Genomic DNA, 20,461 nt, shown 5'->3' on the forward strand with positions numbered 1-20,461 from the left:
CAATAAATACCCGGCAGTGGAATAGCTGGGTCATATGGCAGTTCTATTATTAATTTTTTGAGGAATCTCTATACTATTTTCCATAGTGGCTACACTAGTTTGCATTCTCACCAGCAGTATATGAGAGTTGCCTTGTCTACATATCCTCTCCAACACTTGTTATTTTTTGTCTTGGTAATTATAACAATTCTGATGGATGTGAGATGATATCTCATTGTAGTTTTGATTTGCATTTCCCTAACAATTAGTGATGTTGAACATCTTTTCATGTGCCTATTGCCCATCTGTATATCTTCTTTGGAAAAATGTCTGTTCAGATCTTTTGCCCATTTTTTAACTGTGTTGTTTATTTTTTTGTTGTTGAGATGTATGAGTTCTTAATATATGTTGGATATTAAGCCCTTATCAGATGGATGGTTTGCAAATATCTTCTCCTAATTGTTACTTGGTCTTTTCATTTTGTTGATGGTTTCCTTTGCTGTGCAGAAGCTTTTTAGTTTGATGTAGTCCCATTTGTTTGTTTTTTCTTTTGTCTCCCTCGCCTGGTCAGACATGGTGCTTGAAAATAGGCTGCTAAGACCAATGTCACAGAGTGTACTGCTTACAGTTTCTTCTAAAAGTTTTATGGCTTTAGGTCTTACATTCAAGTCTTTAATCCATTTCGAGTTAATTTTTTGTGTAGTGTAAGATAATGGTCTACTCTCATTCTTTTGGATGTGGCTGTCCAGTTTTTCCAACACCATTTATTGAGGAGACTTTCCTTTCTCCATTGTGTGTTCTTGGCTCCCTTGCTGAAAATTAGCTGGCCATAGATGTGTGGGTTTATTTCTGGGCTCTCAATTCTGTTCCATTGATCTGTGTGTCTGTTTTTGTGCCAGGACTATGCTGTTTTGATTACTGTAGCTTTGTAGTATATTTTGAAATCAGGGACTGTGATACCTCCAGCTTTGTCCTTTTTTCTCAGGGTTCCATTGGCTATTTGGGGTCTTTTGTTGTTCCATATATATTTTAGGATTCTTTGTTCTAGTTCAGTGAGAAATGTCATTGGAACTTTGATAGGGATTGCATTGAATCTGTAGACTGCTTTAGGAAGTATGAACATTTTAACTATGTTAATTCTTCCAATTTAAGAGCATGGAATATCTTTCCATTTCTTTGTGTCTTCTTTAATTTCTTTCAACAATGTTTTATAGTTTTCAGTGTACAGGTCTTTCACCTCTTTGTTTAAATTTATTCCTAAATATTTTATTCTTTTTGTTGCAATTGTAAATGGGATTGTATTCTTGACTTCTCTTTCTGTTAGTTTGTTATTAGTGTATGGAAATGCAACCGATTTTTGTAAGTTGATTTTGTACCCTGCAACTTCGCTGTAATTGTTGATTATTTCTAATAGTTTTCTGATGGATTCTCTAAGGTTTTCTCTATATAGAATCAAGTCATCCACAAACAGCGAGACTTTCATTTCTTCTTTCCAATTTGGATACCTTTTACTTCTTTTTCTTGCCTAATTGCTCTGGCCAAAGCCTCCAGTACTATGTTGAATAAGAATGGTGAGAGTAGGCACCCCTGTCTTGTTCCTGGTCTCAGAGGGATGGCTTTTGGTTTTTCACTGTTAAGTGTGATGTTGGCCTTTATTATGTTGAGGTACTTTCCTGCTGTACCCATTTTATTCAGAGTTTTAATCATAAATGAATACTGTATCTTGTCAAATGCTTTCTCTGCATCTATTGAGATGATCATGTGATTTTTACTCTTCATTTTGTTAATGTGGTATATCACGTTGGTGCGGATGTTGAACCATCCCTGCATCCCTGGAATAAATCCCACTCGTTCATGGTGTATGATCTTTTTAACATATTGCTGTATTCAACTTGCTACTATTTTGTTGAGTATTTTTGCATCACTGTTCATCAGTGATATTGGCCTGTAATTTTCTTTCTTTGTGTTGTCCTTGTCTGGTTTTGGTATCAGGGTAATGTTGGCCTCATAGAATGAGTTAGGAAGCTTCCCCTCCTCTTCAATTTTTCGGAAGAGTTTGAGAAAGATAGGTATTAAGTCTTCTTTGAATGTTTGGTAGAATTCACCAAGGAAGACATCTGTTCCTGGACTTATTTTTGGGGAGGTTTTTGATTTTGATTACTGTTTCAATCTCCTCTCTGGTAACTGGTCTATTCAAATTCTCTACTTCTTCTTGATTCTGTTTTGGATTTTATCCAAATTTCTCTATTTCTTCCAGTTTATTGGCAGATAGCTTTTCATAGTATTCTCTTATAATCTTTTGTATTTCTGAAGTGTCCCTTGTAATTTCTCCTGTTTCATTTCTGATTTTATTTGAGCCTTCTCTCTTTTTTTCTTGGTGAGTCTAGCTAACGGTTTGTGAATTTTGTTTATCTTTTCAAAGAACAAGCTCTTGTTTTCATTCATTGTTTCTATTGTTTTTTTAGTCTCTATTTCATTTATTTCCACTCTGATTTTCATTATTTCCTTCCTTTGACTGATTTTGGGCTTGGTTTGTTCTTTTTTTCCAATTCCTCTAGGTGCAGTGTTAGATTATTTATTTGAGATTTTTCTTATTTGTTGAGGTACACCTGTATTGCTATAGACTTCCCTCTTAGAACTGCTTTTGCTGTATGCCATAAATTTTGGCATGTTGTATTTTCATTTTCATTTGTCTCCAGGTATTTTTTGATTTCTCCTTTGATTTCTCCATTGACCCAATCATTGTTTATTAGCATTTTGTTGAATCTCCGCATATTTGTGGCTTTTCCAGTTTTCTTCCTGTAGCTGATTTCTAGTTTCATATTGTAGTCAGAAAAGATACTTGGTATTATTTCAATCTTCTTCTATTTATTGAGACTTGTTTTGGGGCCTAATATGTGATCTATCCTGGAGAGTGTTCCATGTGCATTTGAAAAGAATGTGTATTCTGCAGTTGTTGGATGGAATGTTCTGTATATATCTACTAGGTCCATCTGTTCTAGTGTGTCATTTAAGGCCAATGTTTCCTTATTGGTCTTCTGTTTGGAAGATCTATCCATGATGTAAGTGGAATGTCAAAGTCCCTTACTATTATTGTGTTACTATTTCTCCTTTTATGTCTGTTAATAATTGCATTATATATTTAGGTTCTCCTATGTTGGGTGCATAGATATTTACAAGTGATATATCCTCTTGTGAATCTGTTCCCTTTATCATTATGTAGTGCCCTTCTTTGTCTCCTGTTACAGTTTTTGTTTTAATATCTATTTTGTCTGATATAAATGTTGCTACCCCAGCTTTCTTTTCACTGCCATTTGCATGGAATGTCTTTTTCTATCCCTTCACTTTGAGTTTCTGAGTGTCTTTGGATCTGAAGTGTGTCTCTCATATGCAGGACATAAATGGGTCTTGTTTTTTTTAATCCAATCAGCCACTCTATGTCTTCTGATTGGAGAATTTAGTCCATTGACATTTAAGGTAGCTATTGATAAGAATGTACTTATTACCATTTTGTTACTTTTTCTCTGGCTATTATAGTAGTCCTTCTCTATTCTTTTCTTCTTCTCTTATTCACTTCCCTTGTGGTTTGCTGGCTTCCTTAGTATAATGTTGGGTTCCTTTCTCTCAATATTTTGTGTATTTATTATAGGTTTCTGGTTTGTGATTACCATGAAGTTTGTATATAATACCCTATGTAAATAGCTATCTATATTAAGTTGATGGTCTCTTAAGTTTCACCCCTTGCTAAAAGCTCTACTCTTTTTTTTGTGTGTGTGAGAAAGATCAGCCCCGAGCTAACATTCATGCCAATCCTCCTCTTTTTGCTGAGGAAGACTGGCCCTGAGCTAACATCCGTGCCAATCTTCCTCCACTTTATGTGGGACGCCGCCACAGCACGGCCTGACAAGCAGTGCATCCATGCGCACCCGGAATCTGAACCCAGGCTGCCAGCAGCGGAGCACGTGCACTTAACCGCTACGCCACAGGGCCAGCCCCAAAAGCTCTACTCTTTTACTCCCTTCCTCTCTCATTTTATGTTTTTGATATCATATCTAACCTCTTTTTTTGTGTTTGTGTATCCATTAACCTCTTATCTTGGAAATAGATAATTTTATTACTTTTGCCTTTTGACCTTCATATTAGCTTCACAGGTGGTTGATCTGCTACCTTTACTGTATATTTTCCTTTACCAGTGATTTTATTTTATTTTTTGATAATTTTCTTATTCCTATTTGTGAACTTGTCTTTTACACTTAAATAAGTCCCTTTAGCATTTCTTGTAAGGCTGGTTACTTGGTGATAAACTCCTTTAGATTTTGCTTGTCTGGAAAACTCTTTATCTCTCCATCCATTCTGAATGTTAACCTTGCCAGGTAGAGTATTCTTGGCTGTAGGTTTTTTCCTTTCAGTGCTTTAAATATATCATGCCACTCCCTTCTAGCCTGTAAGGTTTCTACTGAGAAGTCAGCTGATAGCCTTATGGTATTTCCTTTGTATGTAACTTGTTGCCTTTCTCTTGCAGCTTTTAGGATTCTCTCTTTGTCTTTAGTTCTTGACATTTTCATTATAACGTGTCTTGATGTGGGCCTCTTTGGGTTCATCTTGTTTGGTGCTCTCCGTGCTTCCTTTACCTGGATGTCTGTTTCCTTTCTTAGGTTAGGAAAATTTTCAGCTATTATTTCTTTTTTGTGAGGCAGATCAGCCCTGAGCTAACATCCAATGCCAATCCTCCTCCTTTTTGCTGAGGAAGATTGGCCCTGGGCTAACATCTGTGCCCATCCTCCTCTGCTTTCTATGGGACGCTGCCACAGCATGGCTTGACAAGCGGTGCATCGGTGCACACCCAGGATCTGAACCTGCAAACCCCGGGCTGCTGGAATGGAGCGAGCACACTCAACTGCTGTGCTAACAGGCTAACCCCTCAGCTATTATTTCTTTGAATAGATTCTCTGCCCCTTTGTCTCTCCCTTCTCCTTCTGGGACGACTATAATGCAGATGTTAGTTAACACCTCTGAGTGTTATCCCAGAGGTCCCTTAGACTGTCCTTGTTCTTGTTAATTCTTTTTCCTGTTCAGCTTGGATGATTTCCTCTAATCTTTCATCCAGCTCACTGATCTGTTCTCCTGTATCATCCACTCTGCTGTTCATTCCCTTTAGTGAAGTGTTCTTTTCCACTATTGTATTCTTCAGTTCTGATGGGTTCTTTTTTATATTTTCCAATTCTTTGTTGAAATTCTCACTGTATTCATCTATTCTCCTCCTGAGATCAGTGAGCATCCTTATGACTATTAGATTGTACTCTTTATCAGGTAGAATGTTTATCTCTGTTTCGTTTAGTTCTTTTTCTGAGGATTTGTCCTGTTCCTTTATTTATAACATATTCCTTTGTCTCCTTGTTTTACCTCTTTTTCTGTGCTTATATCTATCTTTTAGGTAGATCAGCTACATCTCTTGATGTTGGAGAGGTGACCTTATGTAAAAGATGCCTTATGAGTCCCAGCAATGTGCTTCCCTCTCATCACCAGTTCCAAATGTCCCAGGCGTGTCCCTTATATGGGCTATGTGTGTCCTTCTGTTGTGGCAGAGCTGCTCTTACTATACGTTCATGGGACAGCTAGGCTGTCCCCTTGGGTGGCTGGTTGTAAGGTTCAGCTCTGTGTGGCTGCTACAGTCCCTTCAGTCACTTTATTCAGTGGGGGGAGCCCCAGCACAGTTGGCTGCAAGGTCTAATAGCACATTCCTGTTGCAGTTTTTCTGTTAAGTGAGTAGGCCCCCAGTGTGGCTGGTTGCTAGGCTCAGGGGCTCACAATTGCTGTAGGCCTCCAGCCTGCAAAGCTATTGTCAGCTCTCTCAGTACTGCAGCTGGGTGGGGCTGGCCCCAGGCATGACAGCACACTATAGCTTCAGGCATTTGAAGGTGAGGCAGATCCCCTATATGGCTATTTGAGAAGCACAAGTCAGCTGCAGCTGACAAGCCCCACAGCCCACAGGCCTACACACCCCATCCCCACAGTCATACCCCATGTGCACGCCCTGCTCCACTGAAGCAGACCCACTCGTCCTGCTGTAGAGGCCCCATACACTCTGCAAATACAGGCCGACCTCTCATGCGTGCCCGGCTCTGCAAAGGTGGGCCCACTCGCCCCACTGCAGAGGTCCCACACATCCTACCTATGCAGGCCCACAGGCTGCCCAAGGGCTTGCCGGTGGGTGGTGTCCATGTCTAGGGAGGGCTGCCTGCCCTGGCTGAGCTAGATTAAACTGGTGCCCTAGTGGGCAGGGCAAACCCCTGTGCTAACAGGCCAGGGGAAGAACTCCAACGGCATCTGCCAGCATCTGTGTCGGCACGCCTGTACAAGGTCACAGTAATGGCTGACACCAATGTCTCAGTCCCTGGGGAGGTGGTCCCAGCCACCTCCTGCCTCCCTGAGATGTGCCCAGAGCATATCAAATGAGTCTCTTTTCACCAAAGGATTATGTACCTTTGTTTCTGGTGACTTTGTGTTGCTTTCTAAAATGGGTGATTTGTGTGTAGGCCCTTTAAGAGCAGGCTTTTCTTTCTCTTATATCTGTTAGCTTTTTTGGAGTATTCCCTATTGTTGTTAATAGTCAGCAAAGCCAGATATTATGAGACTCATCTTGGTTGTGCTGAGTTCAATAGCTACTTATTGTGGCAGAGCTCTCCTGCTCAGATCCTCCACTCCTCCAGGGAAAGCTTCGTATCTTAAGATTGCTCCCAGCTGTGAAGTGCCACAGTGGGATTGTGACTTTTTTTCTCTCCGGAAAGGTATTTCTGCCTCTTCCACTTCAGTCAGCACTGTCCCTTTTTGTGGTGGTTCTTTTTATCCAGTTGCTGGTTCTCTCTCAGGAGTAATTGCTCTAAGGGTAGCTGTAAATTTGTTGTGTCTATGGGAGGAGGTGAGTTCAGAGTCCTCCTACACCACCACCTTCCCAGCAATCTCAAAGATATTTTTGATGAAACTTAGAGAGTCTGCTATCAACAGATTCTCACTCTAGAAAACTCTATTTAGCTCTTTACAATGTGGTCCTTGGACCAGCAGCATCAGCATCACCTGGGAGCTTGTTGGACATGCAGAAGCTAAAGTCACACCGCAGATCTACAAATTTGGAATCTGCATTTAACAACATCTCCAAGTGATCCATGTGTACATTAGAGTTTGAATAGCCCTGCTTTAAAGTGATTGCAAATGGAAAATATAAAATTCAAGAAGGAAGCAAGAATGTCTAGCAGATATAGTAAATATATGAGTAAATTTAAAAAATCATTCACTATATAAAAAAGTAATAATAAGGTCTGGTGGGGTTAAACAAGACAGGATAGACCTAACATACATGAAAACAAAAGCGTATCAGTCAGGAGGGAAGGTGATCGGATTTAAAGTGTTCTGAGGGTCTGATATTGTTTAGAAAGAAAGTAAAGGTAGCAGTCAACTTGAGACTTTGGTATATTAAGTATGCATGTTTACATTTCTAGGTTAACTAATGAAAACAAGGAAGGAAATGCAATTGTCCATTGTTATCTTCTGGAGATTGGTTCCAGGACCCCCACGCCCCCACCCTCATCCCACCCCAACCCTCACCCCGAGGATACCAAAATCCGAGGATACTCAAGTCCCTTAGTCACCCTCCATATCCACAACTTCCACATCCATGGGTATGGAAGGCCGACTGTACATAACTTCCTCATTGATGGGGGTAGGGTCAAGGCTGGATGAGAAAATGACAACAGCAGCCACATGCGTTTCCTTGTCACCTGGTTATAAGGAGAGCATGGAACATCAAGGCTTGTGCCATGCTATTCCCACATGACGACACACCTTGACAGGAATAGATCAGAGCCCGAGATGTCCTTTTTTGTCTTCTAGTTGCATCCTGAGAATTTGTGCACTTGCTACTTGTGTTAGACAAATCTCTTTGTTTACCTCTCCTAAAATGAGGGTGGAGGTGATTTTGAATTTCTGCCTGGACTTTTGAAACAATCCAACTCTTAGAGAGAAAGACTGAGAAATGAGAAATCAGTGGAAAAATTTAATTGTTATAGTTACAGTGTAAGATGGTACCTTGAGTTATGATAAGAAAAAGAAGGGAGGGTGGGGGTGTAAGCCTTTGCTAAAACATCTGTCTGAAGTATGTTGATTCTTAGTGTTTAGTATCTTCCATTCAGGATTTATAAAAGCAATCAATTTAAGTTACTTTTGGTTTTTGTGTTTCTTTTGTAAGGAAGATCAGCCCTGAGCTAACATCCATGCCAATCCTCCTCTTTTTGCTGAGGAAGACTGGCCCTGAGCTAACATCTATTGCCAGTCCTCCTCATTTTTCCCCTTTTTCTCCCCAAAGCCCCAGCAGATAGTTGTATGTCATAGTTGCACAGGCCTCTAGTTGCTGTATGCGGGATGCCGCCTCAGCATGGCCAGACAAGCAGTGCGTCGGTGCGCACCCGGGATCCGAAGCCGGGCCGCCAGTAGCGGAGAGCGCGCACTTAACCGCTAATCACGAGGACGGCCCCAGTTTAAGTTACTTTTGAAGCCTGGCTGGGAAAAGGAAGTTTTCCCTAAAACATTCTGGGAGATTGACTGGCAATATAAGATTGTGAGTGACCTCAAAATTCTGTTAGACTATCATTTAAAACTGTGAGGCTTACCCTCTTCAAGGTATGATAGCCGTGTGTTGGACTAGTTTGGGATAATTGATGGTTTCCCTCTTCCGATCCTCATTTTGTATTTGGTGATCAGGAAAAATTTTAAATGTGGTGTGCTTTGGAAACATCCTCCAAAATCCAAAGGGATATGCACTTTGCCCATTACATGGGACACAATGATTAAAATTCTTACACCACCAGTGGTCAAAATGGTCTGCTCTTCCCACTAGAGACTGACAACACTGGAAAGATGCCAGTGGCCTTAACAGAAAATAAACAGAGAAAACAATATTGACTGTGAAAACAGGCACAGGATCCCAGTAAGTACTGCCACACACTATGTTTCCTGCCTAGGGCTTTAAATAGTAACTTCTTAATGGCTTTATCTGCAAATATGCCTTATCTACATTTAAGGAATGATGCAAATATTCCCAAGGCAAATTCACAGACACAAATCTTTACAAATCGGCTTTGAAAGAGAGGAGCTGGAAGATTACAAAGCTGTGATATAGTGAGAGGAAGGTCTATTTGGGGAGAAGATTTAGAGTTTAAAGCTTGGGATGGGAAGATGAGGGGACGAGGGCACTGTCTCCTGGCTGGTTTTCCTGCCAATTAAAAGACACACTCTTGAGAACAGCCCTAATGACTCACTAGGAAATCCAATTCTCATTATGATATACAACCAGACTTCTGGAAAATCTATCTTATATTGGCTACTAGGACCATAGGATAAAAGAAGGACATTCAAATGGATGGGGCTGAACTGGGAAAGAGAGGGTCTCACTGTGAGGATTCTCCTCTAAATATGACATTTTAAGAGTTAGATGATCTGTTTCTGTGTTTGATGAGATTATGGAGATTACTATGACCTCAATTATGAGATGTTGGAGAACCACAGTCACGGAGATTTATAATAGAATGAATCAGGAAAGATCAAAAAGATCCATTTAAATCAGCCTGAGGCAGGCTGCCCAGCTGACCAAATGGTCTGCTTTTCACTAAAATGCAAAGCAACTGGCATTCCTATTTTCCCAAAGATTTACATCCTACTTTTCCAAATGGTTAGAGGCAGAGCTATTGCAGGGCTCAGATGGTGTTGGTGGTGAATAGCCAGAAAATTGGCAAATAAGAAGGTATTTTTGTGAGCCACTGTTTCATTCTGTTCATATAACAGTTGCTTGGTCAAACTATCTGGTCATTGCTCACTGGTCATTTAATGAAATTGCAAAAGGAATTGATGTAGCATAGCACCTGTAGAGGTTGATCTCTCAAACTCCCCAGTGACAGCTGCAGCTAGGGCAAAACTCTTGGCAAGCACTCAACTTGATAATTTCTATAGTTCAAAGTTCTGGGAACTGAGCAAGAGAGGGCTCACCAGGTTAAGGATGAAGCTGTTTTTGTACCCAGACAGCAAGTGGCCGTTGGGAAAACTATGCCTTCCATTTCACCTAATCTCTCTGAATGGAGGGAGCCTCTCCTAAAGACTAAGGGTGAGGCCCCTCAAAGGAGAGACATGTGACCCCAATGTGCTTTCTCTCTAGACCTGTTATAACATCAGATTCCTATGGAGAAACCGTATGCCTGAGTCCAGATGCTTTGGACAAGAGAAATATTCAAGAATTTCGGGGGATTTTAGATACAGAACCAACGATAATGCAAATTCCTGGAAACCTTAATCAAATAAGAAAGACCACGCTTATGGAGGAGGAAGGATCTGAGGTGGACAGATCGTGTTTTGTTTTACTAAGCCTACAAGTTGGAGACAGAGGACCAAAGGTGTCCTCCAGGGTGGTTTCATCACTCCCTGAGTTGTTCTTTTTTAAAAAACTTTTTACTTTGAAATAATTTTAGACTTACAAAAATGTTGCAAAAATAGTACAGGGTTCTCTTTACCCTTCATCCAGCTTCCCTAATATTAACACCTTACAAAACCACAGTACACATGTCAAAATCAGGAAATAAACATTGATATAATACTACAAACCATGATAGTATTATTGAAGTTAAGTAACTGTCCCTTGGAGAAAGGACTTACTCAAAAGGGTAGTATATTGGCTGCTAAAAATGGAAACATGTACAGCCCTCTTGTCCCACCAAAACTGTAAACAGGAAATAGTACCAGGTCCAGGACCACCAGTGAAACCACTGCTAAGAGACTGGAGTAACTGGCAGTCTGTCCCCACCTCCAGCCTTTTCCCCTTTCTCTCTCAGTTGGGTTATCAGAAAAGCAGGTGGAGCTCAGATGTTAAGTAAGGATTACAGAAAACTACATGAACTTGTATTAATGTGTCTGACATTGTTCCTCTATAGAAAGATCTTTCTAAGTCACCCCCACCGGTATCCTTTTATTGATCTTACCAGGGCATTGTTTTCCACCCCAATACATTTTTGACATCAACAGCAGTTTGCTCTCACTTGGCAGCCAGTGATTTACCCTTACAGTCTTGCCTCCAAGATATGTCAGTTCTCTAACATTTGTCATCATCTGTTAGGGTGGGATTTAAACAGGTGTCTTAAACCTAATTCAGATATTGAAAGTACTCCTTGTATTGATGGCCTACTAATCAGAGGTGACTCTGAAGCGATTGTTTCTGAAGCTCAGACTTTCCATACTGAATTTATAACTGAGAGGCAGTGTGCTATTAAGCATGGAAAAGCTCAGGAGTCCTTTCTCAGACAGAAACCTTTCTGGAAGTGTAAGTCTGGGGTAACCAGAGAAATTCTACAGGCAAAGGCTTTTGTCCATCCATGAAGTCCCTGCCCCTAAACAGAGGCACAGAAATTAATTTTTATGTGTAATCCTCGAGATAGTGTGTCACACATCTGGGTATTAAGCCACAGCCACTTCATCAAGTCACTAGAGAAGCACTGGAATTTGTATGAAGTCACTCCCCTCTCACGAGGGTAAAGGATGTTCTTGTAGCAGCTGATTCTTTCACAGGTCACTGGCACCCACTGGCAGTTGGCCTTCACAGGGCCTACTTCTTCCATGGAGTTCCTAAGGGCAGAATTCCCCAGAGGAGGGCACTTTGGAAAGGCCCAGCCCAGGCCTCCTCCTTAGCTGCTCTTCCCTCACGTGCCTGGGAGCCATATGTTGCCTCTTCACAGCCACCTGGGCACCAGGGAAGGGAGAGGCAGAAGCCACCTTTCTCCCTGCCTTTCTGAAATCTGAGTGCACATTTCAATTATTGTGCTGGTGGCCGCAGCACCCAGGTAAATTCTTTGCAAGCTGAGAGTTCCTATTGAGGACAGCCTGTAACACTACAAACGACAGGTGTTTAAAACATGCTGCAGTAGTTAATTCAAGAGGTGGAACAGGCAAAGCTCACTGAACTCTGAGATCTGGGGCCTCCTCTGATATCTTTCTGTTCAGTTTATAAATATTTATGGAGCTCCATTGGCTGGGCATCTTCTACATGCTCCATCCACCCTGCTCTGTACTCAAGTAAGCTAAGCTAATGGTTGGGTTCAGCCAAAGAGAGGCACTCACAAGATACGGAGGGGCAAGAGAAGAGTGAGGTCAAGGTGTCTATTCTCCCCACTCCTGCCACTTCACCTTAGGTTGCCTGCCTCCCTCCATAAAGGCTACAACTCCTGCCAGGTTTCTCCTCCCCTGAGCCTTCAGGCCCAAGGTTCTGTACCAAACCTTGTTGCTTTTGCTTTTCAACCTTGCCCATGCCTTTGCTAACAGTCTCTTTTGCAACTCTCCTCAAATTACTCCAGTTTGAAAGTGCCCCTTATTTCCTGCCAGAACTCTGATGTAACCCAACAGACACTGTGGTGACCAGATTTGTGAGTTGAGGACAGAACTCTGACTGAGCACCTGCTATAGGTGTATCAGTGTGGTGTGTTTACACATGTTAGCCCACGGAATCGTCACAATAAGCCTTTACAGATAAGGAAACTGGGTTCAGAGGCTTCATCACGTACCTTGCTAAGGATCACCATGCTATTAAGGAGCAGGGTCAGACTGGAACCCAGGTAAGTTTCACTCCATAAACATCTACCTGCTCTGGAAGACGCTCTAGGTTACTTTAGATCTAAGAAAAAGACTTGGTAAACGATTTGGGGGTAAAAGAGGGATTAGGTCTATGTTTCTCCACCGATCACCTGATTTACAATCACCTGGGATGCTTTTTAAAACTTCAGATTCTTGGAACTGCCAGTATCTCTCCCAACCCATTAGCTCTCAGCAGTCTCTGTACCTCTATTTCGACCCTGACCACATTGGACTGCAGGATTGGTGATTAAACTCATCTTTGCAGATATTTTCTTCCATTCAGGCACTAGCGGATTGGCACAAACCCTAGGTAACATCACACAGCGGCTTACAGAGTGTTCCCACGCCGGTCCAACGGGAGTAACGCAAAGGTTCCAACTGCGCCTGCTTCCCAGGGAGGTGGAGAGACGCCAGGCCGCCCCTTTTCCGCCAAGATCGAGATGGCGGCGACGGTGATCCTGGAGCCCGCAGGCCGCTGCCTCTGGGACGAGCCCGTGCGCATCGCCGTGCGCGGCCTGGCCCCGGGGCAGCCGGTCACGCTGCGCGCGTCCCTGCGCGACGACAAGAGCGCGCTCTTCCAGGCCCACGCGCGCTACCGCGGCGACGCCGAGGGCCAGCTCGACCTGGAGCGCGCGCCCGCGCTGGGCGGCAGCTTCGCGGGGCTCGAGCCCATGGGGCTCCTCTGGGCCCTGGAGCCCGAGAAGCCCTTGCTGCGGCTGGTGAAGCGGGACGTGCGGACGCCCTTTGCCGTGGAGCTGGAGGTGCTCGACGGCCACGAGCCCGAGGCCGGGCAGCTGCTGGGCCGGGCGGTGCACGAGCGCGACTTCCTGGGGCCCGGTGTGCGGCGGGAGCCGGTCCGCGCGGGCAGGGTGCGCGCCACGCTCTTCCTGCCGCCAGGTGAGAGACCCGCTGCCCTGTTTCATGCAGCTTTTCTCGTGTCTCCTGGCTCTACCTAGAGGAAGGAGGTAGCTCCCAACTTTCCGGAGGTCCCTGGGGCCTTAAAGTATCAAAGACACAGGAATGAACTATACGCCTGGCTGGGGAGATGGCTCTGCTGCTCCAAAACTGAGAGGCCAGTTACAAAATATCCTAAAGAAAGGGAAAAGACAGTTGTAATTGAAAAAAAAAAAAATATGGGTAGTTTTAAGTTTTTAATGTTTCATTTTTTTATGTTTCTCAATTTTGCAACTTTGCTTCTAACTCTCACATATATTAAGGTTTAAGAAAATCAGCATGAAGGAGGAACGCCTCTTGCTATCTACTGGAAATCTGAAATTACTGGATAATTTTACCATTACATAAAAAGCAATTGGCCAATGAAAAAAGAAAAAGATGCTTACCCTCATTAGGAATCAGGGGAATGCAATATAAAACTGCACAATACATTTCACACTCTCAAAATTTGCCAAAATTTAGAAGTCTAACATTACCAGTTGGTGGCATGTATCTGGAGGAAAAGGAACTCGCATACACTGCTAAAGGAATATAGTTAAATCATCTCCTCCTGGAAACAATTTGTTTTTACTTAGAAAGTTGACTATGTCATTCTACTCCTGGTACATGTGCACCAAGAAGTATTGTTTGTAAGAGCAAAAACAATTGGAAACCGCCCAAATGTCCATCAACAACAGAACTGAAGAATAAATGGAGGTATATTTCGAGCAGCAAAAGCGATTGAACTGCAGCTACAAGAATCACCATGGATAATTCTCAAAAAGTGTTGAGTGAAACAAGTTCTAGAAGAACACATTCAATATCAATCCATTTAGATAAAATTAAAAAATAGGCAAAATAAACAAAATAGTGTTTAAGGCACACGTAGAAATGGCAATCCTGTAAAGAAAATCAAGAGGATGATAAAATCCAGGAGATTCCACAGGGAGGGAAGGGGCACAGGGACTCAGGGGGCTTTGATGGTGAGTACTCAGTTATAAGTGTTGGGTAGAAAGTATTTGCTTTCATATTCTTTAACTTTTGCTTGTGAAATACAAACTTTTGATGTAAATGGTGAAAATATCCAACAAATGGAATCATACCCAGTATGTAGCCTTTTGAGTCTAGCACAATGCATGTGAGATTCATTCGTGTTGCTCAAAGTATCAGTAGTTCCTTCTTGCTTCTCAGTAGGACCCCTTATATGGATGTGCTACAGTTTGTTGATTCATTCACCAGTTGAAGGACATTTGGGTTTCAAGTCTTTGGAGATGATGAATAAAGTCACTACCAACACTTGCATACAAGTTTTTGTGTGAACACAACTTTTCATTTTTCTTGGGTAAATACCTAGGAGTGAGATTGCTGGGGCAAATGGTTAAGTGTATGTTTCACTTTATAAGAAATTGCCCAACTGTTTTCCAAAGTGGCTGTATCATTTGGCATTCCCACCAGCAATGTATGAGGGTTCCAGTTGCTCCACATCCTCACTGGCATTTGGCATTGTCAGTTTGGGGAGGGGGCAATGATTTTACTGCTTTCGTTGTCTCTTTGTAAATTATTTTTAATCACAAAAGTAATACATGCTCTTTGTATAAATCTGTGGGGCTTTGAGGCTCTGAGTGTAGAGGGGAATGTGGATTTAGCCTATGCCACTGTCTGCATCTTTGAAGACCAGAGGTCTGTCACCATTTCTGATTGTCAATAGAAAACTTTGACATCACCAAGTAGACAAAAGATGGCTTTTGAAACCACTACCAAGAATTTCAGGAAAAGTTCATTTTTGTGTTTTGTTTTTTCCAAAGGACCCGGGCCCTTTCCTGGGATTGTAGACATTTCTGGAGCTGGAGGTGGCCTTCTGGAATATCGAGCTAGTCTACTGGCTGGGAAGGGTTTTGCTGTGATGGCTCTGGCCTATTACAACTATGAAGACCTCCCCAAGGGCATGGAGACCCTCCACTTGGAGTACTTTGAAGAAGCTGTGAACTACCTGCTTAGTCACCCTCAGGTTGGAACTTCTCTAAGTTTAGCTTTGTGGTCTATGTATCAGGTCACCTCCTCAGAAATGCTCTTGGTTTTCACAGAACTTGACAAATTCATGACAGCCACTCCCTAACCCCAATGATCACTACCTTAATTAATTAATTGATTATAATTGCTGATGAATGTTCACCCTGAGATAACATCTGCTGCCCATCTTCCTCTTTTTGTATGTGCGCTGCCTCCACAGCATGGCCACTGCCAGACGAGTGGTGTAGGTCTGCGCCCGGGAACCGAATCCGGGCCACCAAAGTGGGATGTGATGAACTTAACCACTAGGCCACCAGGGCTGGCCCCATACTACCTTTAATAGTCACTTCTCCTAGATAGTTTCTCTGCAATTATACAGTACTCTAATATATTTCCTGCTAGTAAAGATGTTCTTAGTAGGTATTACGGAATTTTAAGCTCCAGTATTTTATAGTATCTCATAATGAGTCCAAACATATTTCAGAAACCTGGGTTTGACACAGGAAATGGAGGGAAAGGGGAAGGGAATCACTGTTTCCAGAAGACCCAGTTCAAACGTTTGTGTTAACAACCTTCTCTTCCTTGTGTCCCCTCTAAGAGCACAGTATTAAGCTTTAAAGGAAGAACCTGGTGGCCAAAGAACCTGGGTACTAGGAAATGTTTTGAGGGTTCTAGGCTCAGGGTATCAGAGGATCAGAAGATGAACCTTGTTTATTTTACAATTTAATCAGAGCTCATGGTGGATGGAAGCTTTGAGCTCTTAGAAAAGGTGACAGTGTGTAGTGGAGCCAGCAGCATAAGATGTAGATAGAGAAGAGTTAAATATGAGTTTTGATTTAGCCAATTACCAGCACCATGACCTTGTGGCATGTCTTTCCTCTTTGGAATAATTGGGATGATAATACATTTAATTCCTAGTACTTTCATGAGGAATAAATGATTGAAACCAATCAAGGGTGTTATTGTAGAAGCCATGAGAAAAAAAATAGACTGCTGTTGAAAGGTCAATTAAATGGCCATTTGTAATAGAAGATTTTGGTGACTGAGACAAGAGCAGTCCTTGTGGTATGGTGCAAACACTAATGACCTCAGAAGGGATTAAATAGAAAATGGAAGAGGAGAAAGAACAACTGAAAGAGACAATTTTTCCCACAAACTTTATTGTGAAAGAGAGTAGAAAACTAGGGTAGAGTAGACGTGGGGTCAAGGGATTGTTAATTAAATGTAAGAGGTACTAGAGCCTGAAGTTCACTGATGGGAATGAGCCACTAGAGAAGAAAGTTATGAAGGAAAGAGAGAGAGGAAGTATTTGCAGAAGTGAAGTGTTTGAGAATGAGAATGGATGGGATCCCAAGGCAAGCAGAGGGGAGCCCGTAGATAAGAACAGACCTACTTCTTTGGAACCAGGAGGGACGGCAGAGAGCTTAAGTTCATGCGGATCTAAGTAGATTTGGCAAAAGAAAATGAGGAAGAGTTCCTACCAGATAGCTTCTGTCTTCTCTATGAAGGATGAAGAGCTGAGAGTGAAGGTGAACAGGAGTTAAAGCTTCTTGAGGAAGCAGGAGAAGGTGTGGAATGGTCTTTTGAAGATGTGGAGAGGAAACATATCAGTGAAGTGTGGCAGGATCGATAGGCAATATGGATGCTGATTTGACATTTGTGGTCATGAAGTGAAAGTAAGACCTGTCAGCACAAATGTGTATTTTTTTCCTCCAGCAATGTTCATTTGCACAAATGCAGGCCTAGAAGAAGTGAACAGGTGGATTTAAGCAAGGCTAGTGCTTGACCAAAGGAAGACAGGTATTAATGGAGTTCAGAGTGCTTGCAAGAGAGTGATAATAACAGTGAAGCTCGAAATCTAAGCTGGATGAGGTGGGAAGTGACAACATGACACAGATATTGAATAGTGAAAGAAGTGGTAGTCAAGGTGTCAAAGAGGTGGAAATGGGCAGTCTAGAATGGCTAAAATGACTAAACTAGAAGTATTTAAGATGGTGCTGAGAGAGTAGAATGCTTGAGGCTGAGATTTTGGAGATGATGTACTCACTGATGATCACTCAGCTTAGGTTGTGACAGTGGGAGTGGGTGGCTGAGGTGGGGTTGAGAAAAAGATGATTAGAGATATGGAAGTCAAGGAAGTGAGAGGCCAAAGTATTTAGCTGATCATCCACATGGTTGCTGAAGTCACCAGAAATGGTGGGAGAAATCATGGAAAGGAAAATAGGAAAAATAAGTAAATATCTCAAGGTTGCAAACCTTAGTAAATGGTGGAGTCCAGATGCAGGCTGAGTTCCGCCTGACTTCTAATTCCAGGCACTACTCCTAACACCGCACTGGTCATTGACTTATTCTCTTTTATCCTCTGTCCTTTTCTCAGGTAAAGGGTCCAGGAGTTGGGCTGCTTGGGATTTCCAAAGGGGGTGATCTCTGCCTCTCCATGGCCTCGTTCCTGAAGGGCATCACTGCCACCGTCATAATCAATGGCTCTGTGGCCAATATTGGTGGAGCCTTACACTACAAGGGGGAGACCCTGCCTCCTTTAGGCGTCAACCCAGAGCGCATCAAGGTGACTAGAGAAGGCCTTGCAGACATTTTGGATGCCCTGAACAGCCCTTTGGAAGGACCTGACCAGAAGAGCTTCATTCCTGTGGAAAGGGCTGAGAGTGCCTTCCTGTTTCTTGTAGGTCAGGATGACCACAACTGGAAGAGTGAATTCTATGCCATTGAGGCCTCTAAACGCTTACAGGCCCATGGTAAGAAGAAGCCCCAGATCATCTGTTACCCGGGGGCGGGGCACTACATTGAGCCTCCTTACTTCCCCATGTGCCCAGCTTCCATGCACACCTTGGTGGGCCGTCCTGTCATCTGGGGAGGGGAGCCCAGGGCTCATGCCATGGCCCAGGTGGATGCCTGGAAGCAGCTCCAGACTTTCTTCCACAAACACTTGGGTGGGAAAAAGGAGACACTCTCAGGAAAACTGTAATCTTTTATTTGATTGTGGGACATCTCTGATGCTAATCAGTCCTGGGAAGAGCTGCCACAACTGGTGTGTATGTGTAGTTTTTTTCTTTTTAATAATGACTTAGAGTTTTGTTCCCATCACTTTTAAAACAAACTGACCAATGATGTTTCAAGAATTTTATAAACTACGTACCCGTTCACTTGTTTGAGAGGAGACTGATTCTGCAGAAAATACAACAGATGGAAAAAGCATTCGTTTTAGTATCTCACAACACACAACTGACAAAGCTTTAGGTCTGAAAGGAAAAGTGAGTAACACTGATTAACAGTGCCTGGTACATTATTGGTGCTTAGTAATTATTTGTTAAAGTTATTTATTATTTGTTGAATTTATTTAATAATTAGGTTAAATGATTACTTATTGTGCAAGAAAAGCATTATATATTAAAAAATATCAGATTTGAGTTTCTCCTTTATGAATCTAAGTTAAAATCTTAGCTTTAAATTGATTACTACTTACATGTAAAACTACTAAAAATTTTAAAATCAAATACATTTTTAGTTCCTTGATATCTTCTTCTTGGATGAATAAGGATTCTCTTAGTGCAAATAAATTTTAAGTTATGTTCCTATTTACACATATGGACCTTTATGATTTAGTTGTCTCCAAACTTGGGAAAACATTATTTAGATGAATTGTGTAAGTGATTTTAACAATGATTAATGTGAAAATAAATGATGATTTAATATTGACATCACTTGATAAAAATTGTTCGACAATAAGCTTATTAAACTTTTCATAAATCTTAATGTATTTAAAGTAAAAAATGCCTTAATTTATGATTATGGTGTTCTGTTTCTTCAATTTTCTTTTTTAATAAAGCAACTTCTGACCCATTTTTTTCCTTGAAACTCAAAAGCAGTACAGTTCTTGTTTTGTCAGCTTTTTCTTCTGTACCACCATGTGCTCATCATTTAATCCTCACCAATCTGTGAAGCAGGTCTTATCCTCATGTTCCAGATGAGGAAACCGAGTCTTAGAGAAGTTCCTCACAAAGTAAATGGAGAGCTGGGCTCAGTATCCCCAAATCCAGTTTCTTCTCTCTTTGTTAAGCTGCTTCCCTCATCTCTGTGATTCTTCATTTTCTTTGGGCACAGAGCCATTTGTCCATCTATTTCTGCCTCCTCTCCTCCACCCAGTAGCATGCACATTCGTGTGTGTTCACATTCACACACACAGGGTTGAGTAACTTCAGGTGCATCATCAGGAATTCCCTTAAAACACATCCGTGCTCTCTGCAGGATAACAGCCCCAGCCACAGGGAAAGGAAATGGCTCTTCTTTCTCCAGTACAAGTTTTCAGCGGAATTCCTGAACTTGCAGTGCAGGGGTGGGGGTTGTTTCAGGGTACCAGATGCTAAAAATACATTTAAGAGTAGATCTGGAACCATGTTTAAGCCCTGGCCTTACACTATGTATGGTTTTGGAGGAGCTGACAGCCTACTCAAAAATGCCTACACCCCTTCCCTTGATTGTTAACCATATATAAGTGATTTGCCCTTCCTCCTTTCATCTTTGCTCTCTTTATTCTCTCTTTGCACATTGCCTGTAAACAAGATGGTCCAAGACACTTCAAGGAGTCTTGCTGTTTATCAAGCTGGAGTGTCAGGCTTCTCTAGAGATGCTGGGGCCAGTCATGAGGGATCAAAAGCAGAAGCAGCAGAGATTTGGGGGTCTATTACTGACCAAGTCAAATTGTAGACCATGTATTTCAAGAGGCACAGGATGATTTTCTCTTTAAATGCTTTTGGGTAGGAGATGATAAGAAGAGGCAGAATAGAGATGCCACAGGGAAGTGTTATGGAGGGAAGAGTGAAACTACATACTATTGAGGTGAGGATTGGAAAAGAATTCAGAG

At 42.1% G+C, this 20,461-nt stretch overlaps 2 protein-coding genes across 3 annotated transcripts in view; both read left to right on the forward strand.

The window, feature by feature from the left end:
* The window catches only part of LOC131420905 (peroxisomal succinyl-coenzyme A thioesterase-like), a 202,085-nt gene that overhangs the window by 129,364 nt on the left and 52,260 nt on the right, over positions 1–20,461 (forward strand). The window lies entirely within an intron of this gene.
* LOC131420904 (acyl-coenzyme A thioesterase 1) lies at positions 13,078–19,443 on the forward strand. Of its 2 annotated transcripts, none has more exons than XM_058567297.1 (3): positions 13,078–13,536; positions 15,378–15,580; positions 18,267–19,443. In XM_058567297.1, exons 1-3 carry the CDS (start codon positions 13,080–13,082, stop codon positions 18,666–18,668), a joined length of 1,062 nt encoding a protein of 353 aa, XP_058423280.1. In that variant the 5' UTR covers positions 13,078–13,079; the 3' UTR covers positions 18,669–19,443. The 2 variants fall into 2 exon arrangements, with proteins under 2 accessions (XP_058423280.1, XP_058423279.1); XM_058567296.1 differs by having other exon boundaries at positions 17,960–18,637.

The sequence above is a fragment of the Diceros bicornis genome, chromosome 24, assembly GCF_020826845.1.
Source record: "Diceros bicornis minor isolate mBicDic1 chromosome 24, mDicBic1.mat.cur, whole genome shotgun sequence".
Lineage (NCBI taxonomy): Eukaryota > Metazoa > Chordata > Mammalia > Perissodactyla > Rhinocerotidae > Diceros > Diceros bicornis.